The sequence below is a fragment of the Elephantulus edwardii genome, unplaced genomic scaffold (genome assembly GCF_000299155.1).
Source record: "Elephantulus edwardii isolate Elephantulus edwardi_28Jun2011 unplaced genomic scaffold, EleEdw1.0 scaffold00077, whole genome shotgun sequence".
NCBI lineage: Eukaryota > Metazoa > Chordata > Mammalia > Macroscelidea > Macroscelididae > Elephantulus > Elephantulus edwardii.
In genome coordinates this window covers 12,031,145-12,058,501 of record NW_006399827.1, presented here as the reverse complement: position 1 = coordinate 12,058,501, position 27,357 = coordinate 12,031,145, and the positions used below count along the sequence as shown (strand labels likewise).

At 40.8% G+C, this 27,357-nt stretch overlaps 1 protein-coding gene across 1 annotated transcript in view; it reads right to left on the bottom strand.

Moving 5' to 3' along the window:
* Positions 1 to 27,348, bottom strand: part of SOCS7 (suppressor of cytokine signaling 7) — a 39,878-nt gene extending 12,530 nt beyond the window's left edge. The window contains exons 1-7 of the mRNA XM_006889362.1: positions 26,573 to 27,348; positions 19,539 to 19,603; positions 17,183 to 17,287; positions 16,615 to 16,716; positions 15,657 to 15,787; positions 15,026 to 15,194; positions 9,154 to 9,282 (exon numbers count right to left, since the gene is read on the bottom strand). Coding sequence (XP_006889424.1) covers positions 9,154 to 9,282; positions 15,026 to 15,194; positions 15,657 to 15,787; positions 16,615 to 16,716; positions 17,183 to 17,287; positions 19,539 to 19,603; positions 26,573 to 27,348 — 1,477 coding nt within the window. The remainder of the gene's footprint in view (positions 1 to 9,153; positions 9,283 to 15,025; positions 15,195 to 15,656; positions 15,788 to 16,614; positions 16,717 to 17,182; positions 17,288 to 19,538; positions 19,604 to 26,572) is intronic.
* Positions 27,349 to 27,357: the final 9 nt, after the last annotated feature.

The window sequence follows — 27,357 nt, the reverse complement described above, 5'->3', positions numbered from 1 at the left end:
TAGAATCCAGCTTTTCAAATTAGCTCAGCATACTGATTGATTAAGTATGGGAAAAAAAAAAGATACAGTCCTGATACACATCCTTCTTGATTTTAAACCTTGCTCTGTTTGCTCTAGGTATACATAAGAGCATGATTAAACATTCTGGTTTCCCATTCTTTTCAATCTTAGCCATAGTTTGTTATGATCCAACACAGACACTCTTCTGCTATTCTCTGCTTTCAGCAAAGATCCATCTGATATTAGCAATGATATCCCTGGTGCCACAACCTCTAAATCCAACCTGAACTTCCGGCAGTTCTCTTTCAATGTACTGTTCTAGCTGTTTTTAGATGATCTCCAGCATTATTTTGCATATGTTGTTGTTGTTGTTATGTGCCGTCGAGTAGTTTGCGACTCATAGCGACCCTATGTACAAACAGCCCTAAACCCTGCTCTATCCTGTGCCAATCACATTGCCTCTGACACACCCATCCCGAGTACCCCAGTCACTGAATCAATCCACCTCATAGAGGGTCTTCCCATCTTGCGCTGTCCCTCTACCCTACCAAGAATTATGTCCCTCTCCAAGGACCTGTCCCTCCTTACAATATGTCCAAAGTATGTCAGACGAAGCCCCAGAATCCTTGCCTCCAAGGAGTAGCCTGGTTTCACCCTCTCCAAGATGAATCTGTTTGTTTTCCTGGCAGTCAATGGTACATTCAGTACTCTTCTCCAGCACCACAGCTCAAAGGCATCAATTCTTCTTCTATCCTCCCTAGTCTTTGTCCAACTCTCTGATGCATAACAAGTGATTGCAAAAACCATGGCCTGTATCAGGCGGACCTTAGTCTCCAGAGAGACACCATTGCTCTTGAGTACTTTAGAGAGGTCCCTAACAGCAGACTTTCCCACCACAATACGTTTTTTTTATTTCCTGGCTGCTGGTGCCAAGAGTGTTAACTGTGGAGCCAAGCAAACTGAAGCTGTGAACAATCTCAATCTCTTCGCCATCCACCCTGATGCTACCCATTGGTCCAGTGGTGAGAATCTGTCCTTCTTGACATTGAGCCTCAGTCCATACTGAAGGCTGCAGTCCTTGACCCTCTGCAGTAAGTGCATGAGGTCCTCCTCAGTTTCAGTGAGCAGGGTTGTGTCATCTGCATAATGGAGATTGTTGATAGATCTTCCACCAATCCTAATGCCACGCTTCTCCTCATAGAGCCCAGCCTCTCAGATAATCTGCTCTGCATACAGGTTGAAAAGGTATGGAGATAGGACACATCCCTGGCGTACACCCTTCCCAATTTTGAACCATGCAGTGTTGCCCTGCTCTGTTCTGACGACTGACTGCCTCTTGGTCCAAGTATAGGTTTCGCATTAGCACGATTAAATGCTCTGGGATTCCCATTCTTCTCAGAGTCAGCCACAGTTTATTGTGATCCACACAGTCAAATGCCTTTGCATAATCAATGAAACACAGATAGACATTTTTCTGGTATTCTCTGCTTTCAGCTAAGATCCATCTGACATCAGCTACAATATCCCTAGTACCACGACCCCTTCTAAACCCAGCCTGGACTTCTGGCAGTTCTATGTGGTATTAATTATATTGTTTAGTCATTTTCACATTCTGTTGGATCTACTTTTTGTGAATGGGAACAAATACAGATCTCTTTGCCATCAGGATGCCAGGTAGCTGTCTTCCAAACTTCCTGGCAAAGACTGGTGGCAGGGTTGCATATGTTAGTTGAAATATGGCACATCCATGGTTAAATCTGTTAGTTGAAACATGTCAACTGGTATCCGGTGGATTCCTGGAACCTTATATTTTGCCAATGCTTTCAGTGCAGCCTGAACTTCATTTCCATTGACTCTTGATCATATGCTACTTCTGAAATATTTCAGTGTCGATCAATTCTTTTTGGTATAGTGACTATGTATTCCCTCCACCTTCTTTTGATGCTTCGTGGATCACTGAAGATTTTGTCCATAAGATTTCTCACTATTCCATTTGTTTTTCAATTCTTTCCACTTGAGAAATGTTGAGCAAGTTCTTCTCTTTTTATTCTAACTCCAGCTCTCTGCACATTCTGTTATACTATATTTTGTCTTCTTGAGCTGCCCTTTGAAATATTCTGTTGACCTTTTTTCCTTTTTTTATATTTATTTTATTATTTTTTATGTGTGTACCATCAAATCAGATCTAACTGGTACAGAAGGAGATTGCCCCTCCTCCAGCAGATCATCTGGTGGATTCGAACGTGAACCTCTGGGATTGCAATGCACCTTCTTGCCACTAGGCCACCACAGCTCCCTTCAACTTTTTAACTTCTACATCTCTTCCCTTTGTTTTTTGGTTTCTTGATATTCTAATGTCATTTTTAGAGTCTCTTCTGATATTCCTTTTGGTCTTTCCTTTCTCTGTCTATGGAGTGACCTTTTGCTCTCTCCATGGATGATATCCTTGAGGTCATCCTAGAATTCCTCTGGTCTTCTATCATTAGTGCTGATTGCCTCAAACTATTTTTGAGATGATTTTTAAATTCAGGTGGGATAGACTCAAGGTCATATTTTTGTTTCTTATGGACTTGTTTTACTTTTTTTCAGCTTCAGTTTGAACTTGCATATAAGTAATTGATGGTCTGTTGCACAGTCAGCAAAACTTGACGTGGTTTTGAATGCTGATATTGAGTTTCTGCAATGATTGCTCCAAAGATGTAATCAATTTTATTCCTGTGCAGTTCATCATATGAGGTTCATGTATAAAGTCACCATTTGTGTTTCTTAAAAAAGGTAGTTGCAGGGGAGCTCTGGTGGTCTAGTGGCAAGAAGCTACACTGCAATCCCAGAGGTATACGGTTCGAACCCACCAGATGCTCTGCTGGAGAAGGAGGAGCAATATCCTCCTGTACCGGTCAGATCTGATTTGACGGAACACACACACAAATTAATAGAAAAATTTTTTTTAAAAAAGGTATTTCTAATTAATAAATCACTGCACATACAAAATCCAATCATTCCTTCTCCAGCCTCATTTTTGTCACTGAGCCCATATTTTCCAATTACCATTCCTTTTATATTGTTTCCACTTCCAGTCATCTATAATTATTAATGCATCTTGATTGCATGTTTGGTCAATTTTAGCCTGCAGAAGTTGGTAGAAATTTGAGCTCTGGTGGCCTAGTGGCAAAAAGTTGTGCTGCATTCTCAAAGGTGCATGGTTCAAATCTACTAGACACTATGCTGGAGAAAGAGGGGCAATCTCTTCCTGTGCAAGTCAGATCCTATCCAAAAGTCCACAACAAGAGGAAAAAGAAACAAAAAACAAAACAAAACAAACCGCAAGAGAAAAAAAAAGAAAAGAATTGGTAGAAATCTTCAATTTCCTCTTCTCTGGCTTTAGCTGTTAGTGCACAAAGTTGAATAAAAGTGGCATTAGCAGATTTTTCTTATATGCACAAACACTAGGTATAGGTTTCATTTTAAACTATTCAGTGTTCCCTTGTTCTATTCTAACAATTGCTTCTTGGTCTAGGTATAGGTTTCTCATGAGCACAATTAAGTGTTTTGGAATTTCCATTATTCTCAATGTTATTCTAATTAGTTATGATCCACACACCTGCCTTTGTATATAGTTAATAAAACATGAGTGGACATTTTTCTGGCATTCTTTACATTTTTTTGGCATTCTTGATTTATCTGACATCAGCATTCTCATTCCACAGCATCTTCTGAATCCAGCTTGAGTTTCTGACAGCTCCCTTTTGATAGGCTCTTCTACCCATTTTTCAATAGTCTTCAGAGCAAGATTTAACTGCATGTGATATGAATGACAATGTTCTGTATTTTTCACATTCTGTTGCATCATTTTTTTGGGAGAAATAAGAACAAATACCAGATCTTTACCAGTCAATTTATGAGCTGTCTTCTAAATTTCTTGACATAGGCTAGTGAGTATATCCAATACTGTATCTGTTTGTTGAAATATGTCAATTGGTATTCCACCAATTCTTGGGGACTTGTTTTTTTTTATTATTTCTCTTTTTTATTGAGATTTTAATGAAAGTTTATAGAGAACCTGGATTTCCATTCACTAATTGTTGAACATTTTCCTCCCTCCCCACCCTTCTCCCCTCTTTGAAAAAAAAATTCTTTCATTGTTAAATAATCTGTCCCTCCAGTCCACTTTACCATGCAGCTCTTACTCTGCACTCTTGTCATACAAATAATACTAAATCATTTTTCCCTTTTAAATAGTTGTCTCATTTTTTATCCCCACTTTTCACTTCTCCCAAAACCTGATGTCAGTCCTGTTTTATAACAGTGGCAATATGCAGCATTTGTCCTTTTGTGACTGAGATCTTTCACTCAGCATAAAGTCCTCCAGGGTCACCCATTTTGTATAATATTTCGTGAGTTCCTTGTTTTTCAATGCTACATAGTATTTCACTGTGTGAATATACCACAACTTCTCTATCTATTCGTTTGTTGGTGTGCATATATCTGCTTGGGTGGCAGTTCTCATTTCTTGAGGATATATTCCCAATAGCGGAACTGCTGGATCAAACGGTATTTTTATTTCCAACTTTTTTGAGAACGCTCCATACTGCCTTCCACAGTGGTTGCACCATTTTTTTTTCTTACTAACAACAGCAACAATTATTTTTATTGGGTTTTTTTGTTTGTTTTTTGGTTTTTTAAAATTAAATTTTATTAATTTTAATGAACATTTACAGAGATTTTGGGTTTCCATTCATTCATTGTTGCATTAGTGGTTGCACCATTTTACACTCCTACCAACAATGAATAAGGGTTCCAGTTTCTCCACAACCTCGCCAGCATTTATTGTTTGCTGTTCTGTTGAATTTTGCTGTTGTTATTGGGGTGAAGTGATATCACATAGTTGTTTTGATTTGCATCTCTCTTAGAACTAAGGATTTGGAACATTTCTTCATGTGCTTGTTGGCCATATGAATGGCTTCTTTGGTGAAATGTCTGTTCATATCTTGTGCCCCTTTTTCAATTGGGTTGTTTATCTTTGTCATCCCGCGCTGAATTTTTAAATCTTCTGTTCAGCTCTTTAGTATCCTGAATTCTTCCTTCTGCTTTAGCTTCTCTGCACTCCAGTGCAATATTCAGAGTTTCTTCTGACATCCATTTTGGTCTTTTCTTCCTTCTCTGTCTTTGTAATGACTGTTTGCACTCTTCCTGGATGATATCCTCCCACTACTCATCCAGTCTTCGCCATTAGTGTTCAAGGCCTCAAACCTGTTCCTGAGATGGTTCTGAAATTCACGTGGGATAGACTCAAAGTCATATTTTGGTTCCCGTGGATTCGGTTTCATTTTCCTCAGCTTTGGCTTGAACTTGCATATGAGTAGTTGGTAGTATGTTCCACAATCAGCTCCTGGCCTACTTTTCATAGCTGATATTGAGCAGCCTTCAATATGGATTGAGGCTCAATGTCAAGAAGACAAAGATTCTCACCACTGGGCCAATTAGCAGTATAAGGATAGATGGTGAAGGGATTAAGACTGTTCACAGCTTTAGTTTGCTGGGCTCCACAGTCAACACTCTTGGCACCAGCAGCCAGGAAATTAAAAGACTTATTGCGATGGGAAAGTCTGCTGTTAGGGACCTCTCCAAAGTACAGAAGAACAATGGTGTCTCTGGAGACTAAGGTGGGTCTGATATAGGCCATGGTCTTTGCAATCACTTGCTATGCATCAGAGAGTTGGACAATGACTAGGAAAGACAGAGGGAGAGTTGATACCTTTGAGCTGTGGTGCTGGAGAAGAGTATTGAGGACTGCTAAGAAAAAAAAGATTCATCTTGGAGAGGGTTAAACCGGGTGGCTCCTTGGAGGCAGGGATTCTGAGGCTTCGTGTAACATACTTTGGACATGTTGTAAGGAGGGACCATCTGGTTCAATAATGTATACTGCACTGAAACAGAGGAGGGAGAAAACTGTTTAAAAGAGATATGTGACTAGGTATTTCTGTCATCACAGGAGTCTAGAGCGAGGCCTACATGGTGGAGGGGACCTGGGGGAGGGTTTGTAAAACAATGAAAGAATCTTTTCTTTTACTTTTCCATAATTTTTGACTCATGTACTTATAACTTGTTAGTCAAATTTGTGTCTTCTAGGTTGCAACACCCCCATGATACATCTTCAAGGATATGAACATGTACGGCCAAGCACAATCAATAAGAGTGCATCTAAATTCCAAAATCAATCTCCATAATAGTCTATGTGTTTCCTACTGCCAAAGGGGCCCTTTAGAGTAGTGAGAGAAGATCTTCACCCTGAAACCCACAGCGTCCCTTTTCAGCAGGAAGTAGCTAAGAGAATACGCCATCCCCTTTTCCTTATGAATCAGGGTGAAGTCTCTCTCAGGGAGGAGTGATAGGGAATGGCAAAGGACACACCGACAAAGGAGATTAATCAGAACTGACTTTGACAAGCACTGTGGCAACTGGACAATTAAAACAGACATTCGGATGGCAGGGAAGAACAAACTGGGGAGGAGGGTGGAGAGAATGGTGCAGCAATGAAGGAGTGAAAGCCCAGAATCCCTGTGAATGTTCATTGAAACTAATAAAATTTAATAATAATAATAAAAAAAAGGAGGGACCATCCTTGAAGTGGGACATCATGCTTGGTAGGGTGGAGGGACAGTGCAGGAGGGGAGGACCCTCTATGAGGTGGACTGGTTCAGTGATTGGGGTAATCAGGATGGGTGTGTCAGAGACAGTGCAATTGGCACAGGACAGAGCAGAGTTTAGGGCTGTTGTACATGGGGTCACTATGAGTCGCAAGCAACTCGACGGCACATAACAACAACAGCCATCTTTATCTTGTTGTGGTAGGGGCTTATTTTTTGCAATGCCTTCAGTTCAGCTTGAACTTCATTACCATTGGTTCTGGATCATATGCTCTATTTTCTGAAATGGTTCTGTGTTCAATTATTTTTGGTACAGTGACTCTGTATATTCCTTCTAACTTCTTTTTTTTTTAAGTAAATTTTTTATTTTAGTTATAATTTTAACAAAAGTTTACAGAAAAGTTAGATTTTCATTCATTCATTCGTTTATTATTGCACATTTTACTCCCTCTCCCTCTGCTTCCCCTCCCCAAGCCTTCTAATTTCTTTTGATGCTTTTTCCACTGATTCAATCAATATTTTCCCTACAGGATCTGTCAGTATTAGAACTTGAGGCTTGAATTTTTTCTTTAGTTCTTTCAGCTTTAAGAAAGGCCAGGTGTGCCCTTTCTTGTCTGTACATTTTGTATTACTACTTTACTTTTTCTCCTTAAGCTGTCCTTTAATAACTTCTGCTCAGCTCTCTTACTTCAGCATTTCTTCCTTTGGCCTCTCTATGTCCCAGTTGCAAGTCTCAGAGTCTCTTCTGACATCCATTGTCACTTTTTCTCTTTTCCCATCTTTGCGGTAACTTTTTGTTTTCATCATAGATGATGCCCTGGATGTGAGCTTCTCCACTGACTCTTTCCACAGATGTAGTCAGTCTGTTTCCTATGTAGCCCATCATAAGGGATACTTATGTAGGATACCTTATGTATCCACGTAAAGTCTACATGGATAATCACCATTTGTTTTTCAAAATAGGTATCTGCAATGAATGTTGTTTTGAAGTACCAAGAAGTCAATTCTGACTCACAGTGACCCCATCCCTAACAGAACAAAACAATGCCTTGTCCTGTGCCATCCTCAGTCATTGCTACATGTGAACCCACTGTAACAACCATGTCAGTTCACCTCATTGAGGGTCTTCCTCTTTTTTTTTTTGCTGACCCTCTACTTTACCATGCATGACTGGTACCTCCTGATAATATGTCCAAAGTACTTAAGAGCTCCAGCCTTAATGCAGTTTCAGGAACCTTAATTTTTGCAGATTTAAATATATTATACTTAACTGAAAAGACATACCTTTGGATGAAGCAATACAATTCCATGAAGTTCTCCAATATCAGTAAATTAGCTAAGTACTCGTGTCAAGAACCACTTTGAGAGCTTTCTAATATACCCACAACAGGGTTGATTACTCTTTCTTTGTTCATTTATTTAATATGTGCTTTTGCCTTTGTCTCCTAACCGTCCCTTCAAGGTTGTGAGCTCTCTGAGGGCAGAGATGAGACTTATTTTTGTTATTCAGTAACACAGATCACTTTTGATGTTTTTTAAAAGCCATAACTTTATAAACAGAGGCAATTCTAGTAGGAAAAAACACTAACTTTTCCCTTTAACTAAGTCAACTGCATAAGCTCCAGCTGTGTTGACAGCACTTGAGCAAATACCAAAGAAGTGAGAATTAATACAGTTCACACTCTGTCATGCCTTATTTAAATCACCAAGATCATAAAAAACATCCTATAACCTGGGCTCAATCCTGTTAGTGATGTTCTGCCTGAGGCTTCTCTCCAACTTTACTTTTTAGAGCAATTTCTTGGCACCTTGTTTAAGAATCTTTATTTGATTTAGGAGAAAGCATGAAATTCTCATTTTAAGTTCTGTTCCTTTGTATCTTACATATTCTTCATATTAATATGCATGTCCTTAATTTACTTTTCTCAACAACATAAAAGCAGGTCCCTCCATATTATCTCTTCTTTCTTTTAATGGTGATGATACAGATAGCTCCCTATCTAACAGGCAAGGAGACTGAATGACTACAGTGGCAGGGACAGGAACTGCCCAGTGTGCCCAAATGAAAAGGAGTCTTGGTCCCCTTGACACTCATTATTGCCATTCTAATACACATTATTTTGCCTTCCCTGTCCCTGCAAAAGTGATCTTAGAGCTCTTATCTCTTTGGTTCCCATTTCAAGACCAATATGTTTAGATTAGGAACAAAAACCAAACAAACAAAAAAACCAATCCATCTCTAAATATCAGACACTCACATGATGCCTAGACACTAGAGGTGGGATCAGTTTGCTCATTCATGTTGTCAGGTAAGCAAAATCACACTTTCAAAATTATTTTTCCCCCCCTGCTTATTTTAGTAACTATTTTTAGCACAGTCACATGGTTTTTGTACATGAATCCTTCAGCATATTGATTTTGCTTAGGTTTTTTTAGGCTCTTTTTCTTTTTACTTTGTTTTTTTCTTCTCTTTTTAGCATTAGTATAATTTATCTGGAAATCTTACCTGGAACCCTGGATCTCAAGAAATAGAGAAACTTTCCATTCTTGGAGTGCATGATGGCCCTCTTAATGAATTCTACCACTGATTGACAGCGATCTTCAAACTTCGGGTGACACCAAAGGCTGAAGGTTCCTATCAGTGGAAAATTAAGAAATAAAAATGTAAAGCTCACTTCAGAAAGGTCTGCAAATCTGGTTTGAATACTTCAATAACTTTTGTGGATAAGCTGAATTAGACAAAGGACATCAAAGACACACACTACATTATGGGGAAGAAAGATGTTCCCTTTAATACGATGTAGTAACCTACATTTTAACCTAGGCCTTAACAAGATTTTGATTAAGTAAATAATAAATTCAAGTCCTAAAAGATAAAGAAAAAGTGTATAACATAGAAAAATTAATCCTATCGTCACATACTAAAGATTTCTGGAAAAACTATAAAAATCCTCTCCACCTGGAACAGAGCTCACTCCTGGAGAAGACCTCCAGTCAGATAAGAGATAGGTATGTGATGTGAACAATAATACCTCTGAGGAACGTGGTCCTAAGAATTATCAACTATAAAGACAAAGGGGCAGCATGTGCACAAAAGCAAAGCAAGATGGGACAAATGGAAAAAGGGAACCTAGGAAGGAAGTGGGAAGAATGCTGTTATATTAACGGGACTGCAACTAGCATAAAGAAAATGTGCTGAGTGGGACATTGGTTTGCTGTGTAAAACTTTCCAAATCACAAAGTTAAAAAAAAGCAAAACAAAGTTTAAATGCTATGTCCCTCTGTCAAAAATCTAGTTTTCAACTATTCTGAGAATAGTCAAAGACAGAAATAGCACAGGTTTTTGAGTCTCACTTTGTATCTGTGTGTGTTTGCAACAGAAAAGCAAATTCTGTCTTTAGCTTCCAAAATCCTATACCCTAAATACATTTCAAACACTAAAGTCCCACAGTGAAAAGAAAATCAGAATTCTTACAACTTAGAAAACAAAACTAAAGTACTAGGTCCAAAGGAATCACCCACAAAAGATACACTAAAATGGGATACTAACTGCTCGAGAGAACTGCTAATTTGAGTATCTCTAGTTACTCTTACAGTATCACCTAAAAAAGATGGAGACAAATGTTCCATTGCTAACTAGAAACTGAAATACCCACAAGGCTGTCATTAAAAATTCTATTTATTCAAGAAAGAAAAGACTCTTTGAAGAAGAAGTAATTGGAGAATCATCTAAAAGAGCTCTCACTGCTGGTATCTCACCTATCAAGAACTTAAAGGTCAAGTATTTATGCATCACTCTCATGGCCAATCATTTACCATTTCAATATTTTATCAAAATATTTCACTAGGAAATATTTGTGTTTGCATTTCTGCTTTATTTTTAGGAACAGGTAGAAAATAGGAAGCAACCTATCACACAGTTATTTTTTTTAAAGACTAGGAATTTTTTTTTACAGAGTTTTTGGATTTCCATTCAGTCATTGCCGCAATTTTCTCCCTGCCCACCCCTCCCCACCAGCTCTCTTTCCTCTCTGAAGAGAGAGAGAGAAAAAAAAATTCCTTCATGGACTAGGAATATTTATTTAAAAAAAGATCAAAGACTTTAGTATGTTTTATAATTCAACATCTAGGAAAAAAAAATCCCCACAACTGGACCAACAGGTCATGATAAATGGAGAAAAGGTTGACATTATAAAGATTTTAATTTTATATATAATCAACACCCATGGTTGTAGTGGAATCACACAGTTATTCTTACATCTTCCCTTCATGCACTTCTCTATGAACAGATGGAGGCAGAGGAAACTATGGACAAAGTTTTGCTGACCTAAATGCAACTTAGTGTTCTACACAAAAAGTAAACACAAACAAATTCAGCAGCACATGGCTGAGAGAGGGAAGACACACAGCTCTACTACCAATAATAATCACAAGTTTCCAATCCTAGCCAAAGAGAAAAAAAGCCAGTAAAAGTAATCTGGGGTGGGGGAAGTCAGTCTGTTTCATAAGAAAGTTTCTAAACATGGCTGGAACATTAAACATGGAGGACATGTCTTACCTCTGGGAATTGGTTTTGTCGGTGGTGTTGACAGGGACAATTCCCCTTTGCGAAGTTGGTAAAAGTCAGATATGGCCCTCCTCACATGGCTCTTGTCTTTTTACAAATACTCTTTTGCCAAAACAATTTAAAGCATCAATTGGCATCAATTCTTTTGCCATTCTTATTCACTACCCAACTTATAGATATATAATAAACAACTGAAAATATCATGTGTTTGGATCAGGCACAACTTGGTCTTTAAACTTAGCACCTTTGGTCTATTAAAACTGTTAACAGAACACCTTAAAACTGTTTCAGCACTTACCCATTACCTAATTCCAAAAACCACTTTCATATTTCAGGAATGTGTTAGTGTCCTGTTTTTCCAGTACCAAATTCTATCTTAAGTTATTAAAATGCTGCTGTAAGATACATAATCGATAAAAAAGATGGAGTCTGCCTTGACCAATAACTGTATCCCCTGTTCCTATCACAGGGTCTGGTGAATAATAAAGGTCATTTGTTAGTTTGGAAAAAAAAAAATAAAAGTGCTGCTGTAAGAGAACTACTACAGGTAAGCTCTCGTGACCTAGTGGCAAGAAGCTGTACTGCAATCCCAGAGGTGTGTGGTTTGAATCCACCAGATCCTTTGCTAGAGAAGGAGGGACAATCTCCTCCTTTACCAGTCAGATCCAGTTTGATGGTACACACACAAAAAATAGTAAGATTATTTAAAAAAAAAAAAGAGAGAGAACTACATAACAAACAGAAATTTACTTTCTAACAATTTAGTACAGGGAGCTGGCCTTAGGGAAAGGCTTTTTTTTTCTCTGCTCTAGAAAACGGTCCTTGTCTCTTTTCTGAGCTTCTGCTTCTGAGTGATTTTCCTGTGACCTGACATCTCTGGTCTCCCATCTTTTCTTTTTCTTGCTTAACCATTTTTTTTTCATTCCTATATTGAGTTTATTGTTGCAGCCAATCCTCCTCAAAGAAATTCCTCCTCTTCTATAAAGACCTCCTACCAACCAAAATGTCTTTTCTCCAGGGTCTGTTCTTTTTTTTTTAAATTTAATTTTATTTTAATAATTTTAATGAACATTACAGAGATTTTGGATTTCCATTCATTGTTGTACAGAATTTTCTTCCTGCCCAGCCCTCCCCACCCCGCCACTTAACCATTTTTTATATCTCAAAAAAGATTGATTCAAGACATACCCTACACACTAATCCTGTCGCATTAACATAACAAAGAAACCCAAGTCCCAAATGATATTATAACCATAAGCTAGAATTTAAAACACCAATTTTGGGAGGACATAATTTAATCCATAACAGTATCTCTAGACAATAAGCTTAGCTATGACCAAAGGTTGGAAGAATCTATAATGATCCTAGGTATGTTTTCCTTTCTATCTGTCTGTTCTGGAAAGTCTCTTTGATAACCTTGTTCAGACCCTCTATTTAGAAGAAAACTTTTAATTGTGACCCTAATTCTTACATCCTTATCTTGTAGCAACTGAAACCAATGTCTGTATTAACATCCATTCAATTTAGTCTCTACATTTCACAATTTTAACCCTTTGAAGTTTTCCTTTATAAAAGTTACAAAGGTAATGAAAGGCAAAGAGGAGGGGGACAGGCTTTCTAAAAACAATGAAAAACTCAAGTTTTTTTAAAAAAGCAGACATGACAACTTAAAGTCCTCTATACATATAATCAAGATAACATTAATAGGTGAATAGAGTCTATCACAGAACTATCAAAAAACCATAGTACATTTAAATGAGTCCAAAAGGAAAGTTCTCCCCAGACATTCAGACACACAATGTTCTGTAAAACCACACATACCTATACACACAAGGGCTTACATATGGAAATCAAGGAAAAATGTCTAGAAAGCTATTTAATATCTAATTTCTAACAGCAAAAATCTCTGAAGTGGAGAGTAAAACACGGAAACTGATAAAAAGATACTTTTACTTTCTGTTCTATACACACATATAGAGACTATATTCATACAATTATAGTATCAAAAATTGAAGGAAAAAATAAATGTGATATAAATCCTCAAAGAGGTCCTGAAATCTGATAAGTTCCTATATTCACTTTTAGGTATTCAAATACTTGAGACAACTAACTAAAGGCCAAGAGCTGACACACACAGATGATCTGAGTGCACACAACCAACGATCTAAGTGCCTGTAAATGCTGAAAATCAACGAACTACATCTTGACCTCTGCCGATAAATTTTCTGCCTCTCACCTTTAATCCTAGTTCAGGGCTCTGTTAATGCAGGCCCATGATCCCTTATTCACAATTCAGGAAGCCATTTGCAACATGTGGCAACAAAACCTAATCTTCTAACCCTGTGAAAGGCATTTTAAGGTCTTATTTGTCTTCTTTAATGTGATTTTTACTGAGTAATGTGTCAAATGTGTTAATGTTTGGTTACCCAATGCAGACAGAGTGGGGTGGAGCTCCCCGATTAAAACAAGCTTCAAAGTAGGATTGGCATCCACTTCCTAAATAGCTTGCCTCCGGAAACCCTATGAACCTGGAGAGAGGATGAAAGACACCCAAGTGTTGAGGACTCTCCTTCATAGGGTCACTATGAGGCACCCACGACTCACTTAACAACAATGGTCCAGACGAGGGGAGCTCTGGTGGCCTAGTGGCAAGAAGCTGCACTGCAATCCCAGAGATATGCGGTTTGAATCCACCAGATGCTCTGCCGGAGAAGGGGGGGGCAATCTCCTCCTGTACCAGTCAGATCTGATTTGACGGTACACACACAAAAAAGAATAAAATTTTAAAAAATTTTAAAAACCAATGGTCCAGACCAAATAAGTGTGTTGTTTAGTATGTGGTGGTTGTGGTTATGTGCCATCAAGTCGCCTGCAACTAATAGCGACCCTGTGTACAACAGCCCTAAACCCTGCTCTATCCTATGCCAATCTTATTGTCTCTAACATGCCTACCCCCATTACCTCAGTCACTGAATCAATCCATCTCAGTGAGGGTCTTCCTCTCCTGTGCTGTCCCTCCACCCTCCCAAGCATGACTCCTCTCTCCAAGGACTGGTCCCTCCTTGCAACATGTCCAAAGTATGCCAGATGAAGCTCCAGAATCCTTGCCTCTAAAGAGCCTTGTCTCTTCACTTCCTAGAAAACCTCTTGATAATTCTCAACCTCTGACTGCTCTTTGCTCTGTTGGGGTCTCCTGCCAATAGCAACCCTAGGCACAATAGCCCTTAAACCCTGCTCTATCCTGTGCCAATCTTATTGTCTCTGACACACCTACCCCCGTTACCCTAGTCACTCAAGGAATCCATCTCATTGAGGGTCTTCCTCTCCTGCACTGTCCGTCCATCCTCCAAAGCATGACATCCTTCTCCAAGGTCCCTTCTTGTAGTATGTCCAAAGTATGTCAGATGAAGCTTCAGAATCCTTGCCTCCAAGGAGCAGCCTGGTCTCACCATCTCTAAGATGAATCTGTTTGTTCTCCTAGCAGTCCATCGTAAAATGTGAAAACTTCTCAATTACAAAACAATTTGCCCTGTGAACAGTGAAATTGTGGACCCATAAAGCCAGCCTGACTGACATACCATGGAGGAGCTCCAACAAGTGCTGGTGGCACTTGGTTGCTAACCAAAGACTTGGTGGCTTGAATCTACTAGTCATTCTCAAAGTAAGATGTGACAATCTGCTTCCATCAAGATTACAGCCTTGGAAACCTCATGGTTAAGTTTTGTTCTGTACTACAGGGTCACTATGATTCAGAATCAACTAGCCAACACTGAAACTGGTTTTAATTTATGAGAACTTCAGAATCTCTTACCTCTGTAGTGCTCCATTCTAGTGTGGTGGGTGATACCCTGTGATCGGAAACTGAGGCTCAGGATGTAACGAGGATCAGAGCTATCTCGTACCAGGAAAGAACCATCTGGCTTCCCTTTCAACTTCATCTCTGCGTCTTCCCAATTCATTGGACCCCAATACCAACCACACTATCAATGACAAGAAGTGGTCAAGTAGTTAACAGAAACAGAGAATGGCAAAGTTTTCAAGCAAGGTCAATTGTATTACAGAAGAATATCTCATTCATTTCAAGAGGTAAAAGTAGCTAAACGTGGCTCAACCATTAGCAATGTCCATCAGACTTGAAAATACTTTTAACCCTCCAAGTAACAGAAGAATTCTGCAATTCCATTACCAAGAACTAGGTTAATCAATCTATAAACATCAGTTCAGAAACAGAAAAATTTCTTCACAACTTTTCTTCATCATGTTCAAATTTTGTTTTCCAAATTTTCTATGCAATTAATAATAGCAGCAGCATTCTGCTTTGTCACTATAAATATGGAGGCAAGGAAACAACTCTTTCTTTCACAACAATAAAAAGATAACCCGGTACAGAATTACTGAGAGTAGGAGAGGAAGTAAGCTGCCAGGCTTCAAGCACCACCTACCTTCTCCAACTCTCGGAGGCTGGCTGCAAAGCTGCTCGAGTCAGGTCGGTAGAGGGGACACTGCAAGTGCTGGGGGGGCTGGCTGTGCAGGGATTCAGCTGCCCTGATGGGAGCAATCCGGGGAAATGCATCTGCAGGGTAAGAGAGCGGTGGTCACTTGTTTCTCCTTGAACCACAGGCAGACCATACCCACAGAGATGCTAACTGAAGAGGGGCAAGGCATTAGAAGCTAAGCTGGAAAGGGTGAGAGCCAAAGCAGTGGGAAAGAGCTGGATGGGCTGGAACACAGAGCTGTGTGCGTTCGTGTAAGCTGTGAAGGATGGGTGGGGGCATTGAACCCCAGGAAAGGGAGAGGGGAGCTGCTCACTAACCTGACTAAGGTGACTACTTCAGGGGCTTCACCAGCCTAGAGCGATTCCAACTTCTCCCACCTCGAGGCGAAGTGCCGGTAAAGCAGCCTTGGAAATAGTGACTCGCTTATTACTTGCCCAGGAAGAGTAACGATTTTGCCAGGCAAGAAAAAAAGTATGCTGATTTCATTCATTTTATTCCTGGGGCACTGGAGGCTGGCAAAGCAGGTATGGGCTACTAAATATTGGGTACTTATTTACAAGGCTGCAGTAAATATAAAAAGCTTAGAAAAACCACAGAACTTTGAAATCAGCTACATATTAAACCTCATTATACTGAAATTTAATTTTTAAAGTGATAACTACACAAGGTTTGTAGTCTCAGCAGCAATGAGACAAAATAATTCAATAGCTTTTTATCCCTAACAAAATCTGATTCACTATCATAAAGAAAACAAATTAGAAAAACCAGTTCTCAGCCTCTTTTCCAAGGAGTTCTGGCTTTCTCAGAGTACTGATATTGCCACATACAGATTCCTCCCATCCTTCAAAGATTTATCACTTTGCACTCCCAATTCTTGCAGAGTCTTGCCTCAAGCTAAGCTAACCTGGGGCATGGGGTGGAGGAGGCGGAGGTAAGGGGAAGGACTGCAGGGAAGACCCCATCGGAGCCACAAGGACAGATGTAGGCAGCGTCCCACTGATATCATCTAGAAGAGAGAACAAAAGCAAAAGGTTCAGAGAACTGAGGACAGAACAAGCAAGGTGAAAACAGGGGTGAGGGAGGAGGATTAGAAGCCTGCCCTCTCGGGCAAGATGGCCTGATCATTATCCTGTCTTTTGTATAGAGGGTAACAATCATTATACTAATGTTTGCTTTGTTTGGAAAGCAGTAATGTAAGAATGGTCATACAGTAGTCTAGTAGCAACAGATTCAGGGAAAGATAAATAAAAATACTAAACATCATACAGGTAGTAAATACGACAGCATGCATGGAAGAGTCCCGCCCATTTAGCCTCTTAGGAAGATGTTAGGAGCACTGAAAGGAGGACAGCAAGTAATAACTGGGTCATTATTAGAAACCCAAAGTCTATTTGGCTCTGGCAAAAATGACAAGTTCCTAGAGCTCACCCTCCCACTAGGGCAGGAAGGCTGAGAGGGAGAGAAGATTATACCTAGGAGGCTGAGGCTTCTTCGGGGAGGAGGAGGGGGAGTTGGAGGATGAGGAGAGGTCAGGCCCCGCTGAGAGATGTCCACGTCCACAAGCGACACTGTTTCACCTGAAGGATTCACGGAGCAAGCATGTTAAGAAGCACCCTGCCCAGAGCAGAAGCTGACACAAAGGAAAGCAAAGGCAAGCAAGACAGGCAAGCAGTCCAGGGCTCTCAAAAAGCTCAAAAGCCACCCTCCCCTGGGCCTAAAGCCATCTGTGAGCACCAGAAGAGTCCCTTTTAAAGTTTTGTCATTCCTTTGCCCTGTTTTAAGGTAAGGGAATCTTTACACTAAAACCATAAGGTGATGTAGAAAAAGAATTCTGAGTCTGCAAGTGACTTGCAAGCTAACTTTTAACAAGGGTCTTTATTCAAATGGAAACCACACTAGTTTTACAGACTTGTATGTCATCCTCCAATACACTGAACAAGGTTAAGTGGCTTTATAACAAGCCCAAAATAATGTGGAAAGCAACAATCTCCAATAGCTAAGGTTACAAAGATTTAAATTCTAAAAAATTAACTATTTCCATCATCAGCTAAAGTCAGGTAAGCTTAGAGAGAAGAGACTGGCCATGGTTCCCATTGCTTCCTTTACCACAGACCCTATCTACCATCTCTTTTTGAGTCATAAGTAAACATTTTATTAACATTTAGGTTAAAAGTCAGGAATAGGCATGTTTGGCTGGTTTCATTTCACCGCCAAAACTGAGGCAGTCATTCTCTAATTTGGTTCTTAGGTTATTACTTCCAACATACTTTTCTTACTTAGGAACCTGAATTAGATTCACAGTTAATATTTTAAGTATCTCTAAAAGGACAAAGAGACGGACCTTTGGAACTTAAAACACAGCCTCTTCACAATGGTCTTGAACATTAACCAAAATAAAGAGAAAAATTTTTCCAAAAACCATCAGTGAAAGTTCTAGAAGTTCGTGCTAGACTTAACCACAGTTTAGAAACAGAAAGTCTCACTTCCCAGAATGATACCAAGGACCTAGACGAGTGGTTGAGGTGACCACCTGCCTTGAGCCAGGATCACAAAGGTCTAAATAGTAGGTATGGCACATAAATAAATGATGCGATTTAAGTGAGCTAAGACTGTCGGAAACAAGAACACTGAATCTGAACCTACAAACGTGGGTGGCCCTTACTTCAAGAAGGAAGCAATTATTAAGCGGAAAACACACTGCCACAGGGTAAGACTCTTTTGTGGAAAACAAACTGCCACAAGGTAAGATTCTTTTATTCTAGGTTTAGAGTAAGAACAGAGATCTTCTTGTCCATCCATGATAGCAGATGTCTGCTACAGGCACCAAGGTACTTGTTCTAATAGTTTATGACAGTTTACTTAAGAATAGGGGTCTCTGTCTTCTCTCCAAATCTCTTTTAGGGAGGAAGGTCCATCCCTGTGGGCATGTAACTTTCCAATAACTCAATCATTACTATTTTACAAAAAAAAAAAAAAAAAAAAACCAACCCAGAGGTCCCACTGCCTGCTTACTGAAAATGTCCTTTCCCAAATCATAATTTTCATCTTTTTGAGTGAAACAATATACAAACGTTTGGGGTCAGATATTACCTAGGGGAAAAAAAAACACAAAAACACTTCTTAATCAGTAAAGTCCTGAATTCTGAGACTTGAGGCAGTGTGGTAAAGATCGTTTCTATTATTTGACGAGATGTTTTACACTTGACTGACAGAAAGTCTCTCTATGAGAAAGTTCCCCATAAAACAACAGTTACCCAAGAGATTGAACCCCTTTCCTACTTTAGTAACTGCTCTCTGCTAGACGAGGGACTTAAATTAGATACAATGAAGAACTCAACAGCTGCAAGAGCTGCTAGCCCCTAAAATGGGAATGTAAGAGCTCATGTAATCCCCCTTTACCCAAAGTCCTTAAAAATAGACTAGCTAATCATGGATCATGTTTATTAGATAATCCATCAACGGCTCTGGAAGTAGGGGCAGGAACTGTATGACTTCAAAAGTCTTTTATGCATTGTGATCCTATAAATTTATAATTCCCACTTTTAATTTATGTGTTGACCCTGAACTAAGCACTGCATAACTGCTGGGGCCACCTAATTGCCAGCAAACAGCCTCCATCTCAATCTACTACGCTCCCAAACTCAAGAACACATTCCATGCCATAAAAATAGCCTCACTCCAAACCCAGCGGGCACAGAATGAAGAAAGTAACTGCAGACATGACTGAAGCTCCCTCTGTGATGCACCTGCAAGTATGTTTCCTGACAGGTCTAAGAACACTTCTACTTTCAGATGTCAGAAGAAAGAGAAATACATCATCACACTTACCTGTGAACAAGGGGCTGAAGGAGACCGGAGAAAAGGCACTTTGAGTTCTTGTCAACCTGGGTTTCCTAAGGGGTGAGAAAGCACACAAAATAAAGGGGTAAAAATGAACATGTATGCATCTAAATCAAATCACTACAACACTCAATTCCAGATGTACTGAAAAACAAAGAAAACCCTCATTACGGTCAGTAATGCTCTTGCAATAAAGTTTAAAATTTAGAGGGAGGGAATGAAATAATTAAGACAATTCCTTAAATTTGGCTACAGAACTCACCAGCCCACAAAGCAATAAGTAATCCCTCTGGATCTCACCATACTCGGTGCATTTATAAAACACCTAGAGTGGTAATTAGCAAGTCCATTTCAAGAAGAAGGAAATGGGATGCAGAACTGATTTTCATATAGAAGCCAAGAAAAAGGCGATGGCCCTGAGCAGATTCCAGCTCAGAACAACAGATTCCCTTTGGGTCTACCGCTAGGAGTAGGAGATTCCAAAGCAAACTAAGGAATACACTTGAACTTGACATCACTACTACAGGATGCACAAGTGACCTCCAACCACTCAGATCTCTGTGCTCTGCACAAATATCCTGACATGGATCTAGTCTGGCACTACCAATGGGCCCCCTCAGGTTCAGAACTCTGTCTAACACTCAAAGAAGGTGACCCCTTCCCCTCCCTGAGCTCTTCCCCAGACTGACGCAGCTCCAGGGAAACAGACTGAAAATCCTATATCCTGGGAAAAGTTACACTGAAACTTAATTGGTTTGGTCAGCTCTGGTGGCCTAGTGGCAAGAAGGTACACTGCAATCCCAGAGGTGAGTGGTTCCAATACACCTCATGCTCTGCTAGAGAAGGAGGGACAATCTCCTGCTGTACCGGTCAGATCCAATTTGACAGCACACACACAAAAAAGAAAAGATTTTTTTTTTAAAAAACAGAAAGTTAATTGGATTTTCTGTCATAAATTAAAGAAATACAAAAGCCTCTATCAAAAATTTTATTTTTGTCAAGCAAAACAAACTCCTTTCTGGCCAGCAATGGGTCCAACTAAAAAACTCACCTCAGAGAGGCCTGACTAAAAAGCAAACAACTTGTTGGGTGATGGAGATATGCTATATTAGGACTGATAGGATGCAGGGAGGAGGTGGGGGAGGAAGCTTTTAAAGATATATAAATTATGCCTTTAATGAACCAAGCTTAATAAAAAATTTGATCCCATCCCAGAACTCAGTCTGACTCTGAGAAATATTTAACAAAACAAACTCTATTCAACTACCAACTATACCAAATGGGTTAAGGGAGGTGAGGATGGGAGGGAAGGAGGTAAGAAAAGTAAAAATAAAATTCTATTTAAAATTATTTACTTTGGAATATGCTTAAACATTTATATTAATACAGATGATCTCTGAGTATCTCAGAGTTCACTTCAAACAGAACATCAAATGAAGGCCTTCTCAGGAACAGCTAAGACTCTGGTGATTCCCTGCCCAGACCTATCCTCAAATGCCCTCTGCAACCTTCTCCACATTGAGCACTGAGAAGTCTAATGAGGATCCCATTGTGAATACCCCCACACTAGCACACAGGGACCGGGGCTACAACAAGACACCACCACACACAGGCCCTGCTCAAGAAAGGAGCTCATGACATGACAGTCTGCAGCTTAGTCCCAACATTCCAGAGGCTGGAACAGCAAGTTAATTGCACTGGACTTGAACGCTAAGATGGCTGAAGGGCCTCCAAGCTGAATTTTGTAATTTGTGGTGCAACATTAAACTCAGCAAGTAGAAAACCTACAGCACTGGCCTTTCAAAAGGTTCACACCTCAGCCATTTGGCTGTTTGCCTCTTTTCAAAGGAAACTGCATTATTCTGCCATCTGCCCATGCTGGGGAAGAGGCGCTCCGGTGCCAAGCACTGAAGAGCGGCAGTACCCAAATGTACACATCTTGCAGAGGCCTTCTCACTTCAGCTCATCTTCTCCCCCGCCCCGGCATCTTGAAGAAGAAAATCATAGTTTCTAGGATCTGGGAAAAAAGAGAAATATCTGAATCTAAACCCAAGCAGTGCCATTACAGATCCAAGATGGTTTTTCTGAGTAAATGAGGAGGCCTCAGGGCTGGAAACTTGGGGAGGTGGAGGGTCTAAGAAGCTGAAAGGCTAATAATAAATATGTGAACATCACTCTCTCTTCAGGGAGACACTGCCTAACTGAAAACTCAAAGCTGTTTCTGTCTTAAGGATCCTGAGAGCATTCTAATGGCAGTCATCCATGAAAAGACCAATCTAGACAACTATAAAAAACCAAAGCAAGGGAGTTATTAACATAAAATTGAGGATGGTGGAGGGATGAAAAGAGAAGGGGAATGTTATTAAAAAGAAACACACAGGGCTCTTCAAAGGTACTGATATTACTCTATTCACTAAGCATAATGTTGGCTAGCTATGTATGCATTTTATTATTATTTATAAGTATCAAAACTTTATAGGGACCTCTGATAGTGTAGTGCAATATGTATTTCCCTGTAAACTGAAAGGTCAGCAGTTCAAATCCACAAACCTCGAAGAAAGAAGGATGATTTACAGTTTCTGAAACCCCAGAGGGTTCCTTTGAGTTGGAATTGACTTGACAGCAGTGAGTCTGGTTTTATAGATATTTTAAAGGAATCCCTGGGTGGTGCAAATAGGTTAAGTGTTGAACTACCAGAAATGTTGGTGGTTTGGACTCACCCTTAGGAACTTCAGAACAGAGGCTGGAGATCTGTATCCAAAAAGTCAAAGCTTTTTCAGTCCTTTGGAATAGTTCTATGCCGCACTCTTGGGGTTGCCCCAGTCAGAACGGACTCAACTGCAACTAACAACGACTTAATATATCCTCTTAAGTAGGTGCATGATGTGTTTTTGAATAATAAAGGTTCATTCTAAGGTGGATGTGATGGTTTTGGACAGTAAAACCTATAATACAGTTTTCTGGGTCTACAGATCTGATAGTATTTTGAATCAATCCTTCTACCTATCCTTTCAAGTTATTTTTATTCTTCTCTGAATATCTTGACAAGTAATAGGGTACAAAAATTACACTGTAACTTTGCCAGTGGGTCACTAGTATGTTGGCTGTAGAAAGTCTGGAGGGGTGGAGTAGGATTTAGTGGGCAATTATGCCTCATAGGATAGGACAAGGCTCAAATTTGTTATTCATAGGATCGTTAAGAGTCTTACTGGACTTCAAGGCACCTAACAACAATGCCTCATGAGACAGAACAGAGTAGGTAGGGCAGGTGATCTGTTCACCACCTGAAGCTGGCGGCCCTGTGTGTCTGCTGGGCATTGCCTGCGCTGCAGGTAACAAAAAGGCAGAATGTCTCTGTCCATTTCCATCCTACAAATCACTGATTCTACGGCAACAGATCTATGATATAAAAGGACTTAAAAGCATTAGACTACACAGACAATACACAGCTAGAACCATTGGCCAGTTTTCAAATTCCTTGAAAATCTAAAATGTAATCAATCAAACAATAAGGCCTCTTCTCTCTCATCTAATAATCACCTCCACTGATATTGTAAGACTTACAAGTCTTCCTTTCTAAAGGAACTGCCAAACCAAGATGTCCAAATACCAACTTCTGTGGCCCCAATGTATCTCTGCCCCTGCTACAGAACACAGTGCCAAGTTAGCCAGCCTGTGCCATTTCCAACACATCATAAGCTAGTGTCTGTTCATGTGCTACAGGCACAAAAACCATGTGTTCATTTTTAGTTCCAATACACAGACATCTGTGCAACAAGGTCAGATCCAAAACCCCATCACAAACCAACACAAGAACCTTGGAGAGAACTTTGAGGAAAATGTAGAGGTATGGAGCATAATCTGTGGTCTAAAACCTTAGGAATGATGTTACTGAGGAGAATTTTAAGAACAAGACTCAAATGGACAAAGAAATTTCTGAAGCCAGGGAGCTCATTCCAAAAGTAAGCTGCCAACAATCTCTTCTTGGAAAAATAGAAAAAAAGACCAACGGTAGATGGAACCAAAATCCAAACATAAAGTTAGAACTTCTTTGCCACATCATAAAATCCCTTTTCTCTCACCATGTCACACATAGTATGAGTCAAAAAAATTCCCTTCAATCTGAAGATCAAGGAACAGAAAATAGGGTTTCTCATGTCTGCCAAGTCTGTCCACAACAGCAGGGCCCCAAACTAATGCCAAGGCAGTCTATTTCTCTTTCCAGAATTATCATTTTTTTTCCTAAACAAACAGATAGGAAACCACCACAGAAATGGTCTCCATTTCTCTACCTCAGAACTACCTAGACAGCCACTAACAGCTTCAAATATTTAGTAAAAACAAAATATTGAAAAATGCACTAGGTACTCATTTCCAACCAAGTGTGTACTATGTGATGGTTTATAAAGGTAAGTCACATCAACAGTTATTTTTCATCGAATTAAAAGGAAGACAATCAGCTCAATATATGTGAAACAGACAAGAGAATCTGATTGGTATTCCTAAACAGAAAATTCTTTTTTACACCAAGGTCCATAAGCATGAAGGCTAACTCTCTGCATGCATACATTTGCATGACAGAAGACCTGGCCAGGTCCCCAGAACAGAAACCTATCTGCTGGGTCCACTGCTTCCTTTTACCTGAAGAGTTTTCTAAGGTTACTGATACAATTATTTATAAAGCAATTTCTAGTTGACAGCTGTGGGAAAGGCAGATGTTGAGAAGAGTAAATAGAACTATGCCTTGAGGTTACTGTAAAAGCCCCAAATTACATAGCAAAGACTGCAGACCCATAATTAACTCCAACCAACAATAAAGAGGAAGCCATATATATACCCTTTGGCAAGACTGAAATTTCTCAGTGCTTTCAGGTTCTACCAAGTCAAACCAAGAGAATCAACTAAAAATTCAAATTCATTCTTCCTCCTTGCAGGGCTGACTTTACTCAGAAAGGAGGTGCAAAGCCACTGAAATCACAACTACCCTGGCCAGACTCAAAGCTGTGAGGCTGCCAGCAAGACTGGCACATAGGAAGCTGTGGAAAAGCTAACAAGCAGGACCAAATCCTAAGCCTGGTGGGGGGAGGGGGGGGAGAAAAAAGACAAACAGGAAACCCAGCTCAAGCTTGATACTTCCCTAAAAATGCAAACAACATTCTAAATTTCTCTCATTTTCACTCTACTTCTTGGGTAGGAACAAGACATAACCTATTCTCCCTTTTTACAGATTACAAGGGAAACATAAAACGTATTTCGCTTCCCCTCCACAGCTGACGTTAAGAGTTCTAAATAGAATCTAGACATTCATATTCTCTATATAACATGCTTATGTCTAACAGCAGTCAACCAAACGTTTATACACAAATACCTAGCTCTTCTTCAACTCATCATAAAAAGTCCCTGGACCAAAAAATGTAATTCTCCAGTGCCCTGAACTAAGCTTCTTTGCAAAGCTACAGCCCAATTTGCTCTGCAGCAGAAATCTGTATTGTGCTTAGTGTAAGGGTTGGTGACAGAGCAGCCAATGACCATTAAATTCTGCTTCCAAAGGCAAAAAACCGTATAATATTATATGCCTTTTCGTCTTTCTAATCTGTTAGAAGTAGCAGCTAATTTCACGCCACACCTCATATTTGGCGTCTCTAGAATCCTAGACCAAGTCCTGGTCAACAGTAACAAAGGCAAGAAAAACCACAAGAAAATTAACTATCTATCCTATGTCATTACCCACAGCTTCAATCCCATCCTCCCCCATCTGACGAAAATTCCATCTCCACTGGTGAGTAGAGCATGGAATGCAGTACCTACCACAGAAAAATTTGTTTCAGCAGCCACAAACTTCCAATCCTGAGCTCCCAGCATGAGTTAACTGGGAGGCAAATGCTGAAACACTGGCCTAGCTAGCAACATGCGTCAACCTACTGATTTCTTTAGGGAGTCTGAGTTTGGCCTGATACCCAAGATGAGTCCAGGGCACAGCTGTTCAGAAGAGCAGCACAGAAAAATGAAGCCCACATTTTCCCCTTAGAGGACTCATGATCACATGAAGAGAGAAACTATGGATGATGAGTGGTTCAAAGTGCAGATCATACTACTAGGGTGGATCAACTGGGGAGCTTTTTAAAGATTTAAATGCTTGCACTCAAGACATACTGATCTTTTTAAAAAGCAGCCCAAGTAATTCTAGTAAGGCTATCAATATAATTAATCTGTCTGGTTGCAGCTGCCAGTACATCTGGAGAATCTAACACTTAAGCCACACCAAAACCAACTCAAATCTTTCTAAGAATCCAGAAGCACAAACCTCAATGGCAGTTGTTACCACAAGGGAGGTCTCATTTTGCTGACACAAAAGTTTACAGCTTTCTATACAAAGAGTCTTTAACCCTGGATGTCTGAAAGCAATCCACCCTTTCTTCAGAGATGCAGGAAAACAAGCAACTCAGTGTCTTAAGTCTGAAATCTTACCAATTACCTTAGAACTGATGTACTAATACATACACCTCATGCTGGGAATTCTTCCATGGGCTTGGGAGCAAATCACTTCTCTATTCTCAGACACTGGTAAGCCAGCATTGGGAAAACAACATTTTGAGTAGATGCCCAGCTGATTGCTGGCCTACAAATGCACCAGTTCTCCACATCATCTGCATGCATGAGTGAGGAGGGTTCAATAAAGCTTTTGCCCCAGAGGCCAAACATTTTCAGAGTTAATAATAGGCAGCAATTTGGAAAAGAAAGAGGAAAAAAACAGCTAGCAGTGATGGTGGTGTAAATTATCTGCAAACTCAAATGATGCTAGCTAGTTGAGAAATGTCAAGGGGTGTAAACTTAAGAATCAAAGCTCTTCCCACAGCTCCCTAGGGATCCACACACCTCGATCAACCCTCAATCTCTGCATCCTCCAGGACACCAAATCTTAAGACTCTGCAGAGCGTATGTTAGCAATGGGAAGAAAGAAATAAAAAAGGGAATACAATCTGAATTTGAAGTTTGTAGGCCAGTCCGTTAAGCAGTCTCACCTCCCCGTGTCCATCTCTCGGCTCGCTGAGCCGCCCATGTCCGTCAGGCTCGCGGCTGAAGCGGCCAGTTCTCCAGAAGGCCTCTTGCCGGTCCCGTCCCCACTGCTGGAGCCACCGTTGCAGCTCTTCGTGCGAAAGAGGCGACTGAGGCGGATTTTGAGCGAGCCCTTTCGAGAAGGGCCTGCGAGTGGCCGGAGGGGCCCAGGAGGAGGCGGAGGAGGGGGAGGCTGCTGCTGCTGCTGGTCCCCTCTACTCAAGCGCCCTGGAGGGACTAAGTCCTGCAGCGGGAAGGGGACTGGGGGTGATTCCGGGCCTGGGGGCTGCAGCAGAAGCCGGCCGCCCCCTCCTCCTCCGCGGCCCGGGCTGCTAAGCTCCTCTTCCGAGCAGCTGTTCGTCTCCAGGCTCTCGGCCTCGGATTCCAAGCCCTCCAAGACCAGCAGCGCGTCGCTTGTTTCCGTGGGGTCCTCCCCGGCCTGCGGGGCGGCAGCAGGCGGCTGGGGTTGCGGAGGGGGCGGCTGCGGGGGGCACGGACACGGGCAGCAACCACCGACCGTCTTGATTCCCGGCCCCGCAGGCTGCCCGAGCCCCAGAGCCGCTAACTGTGCCTCTAGTCCAGCTGCCGGGCCCCAGCTCCGCTCCAGCGCCAGCCCCGACGGCAGGGCCTTGGGGTCCAGGGCACAGCGGTGCCGGGGGCACAGCAGTTCTGAGGGTCCGGGCTCCGGAGCCGCCTCCACTTCCTCCTCCTCCGGCGGCCGACCCACGTTGCGGAACACCATCAGCTGCGG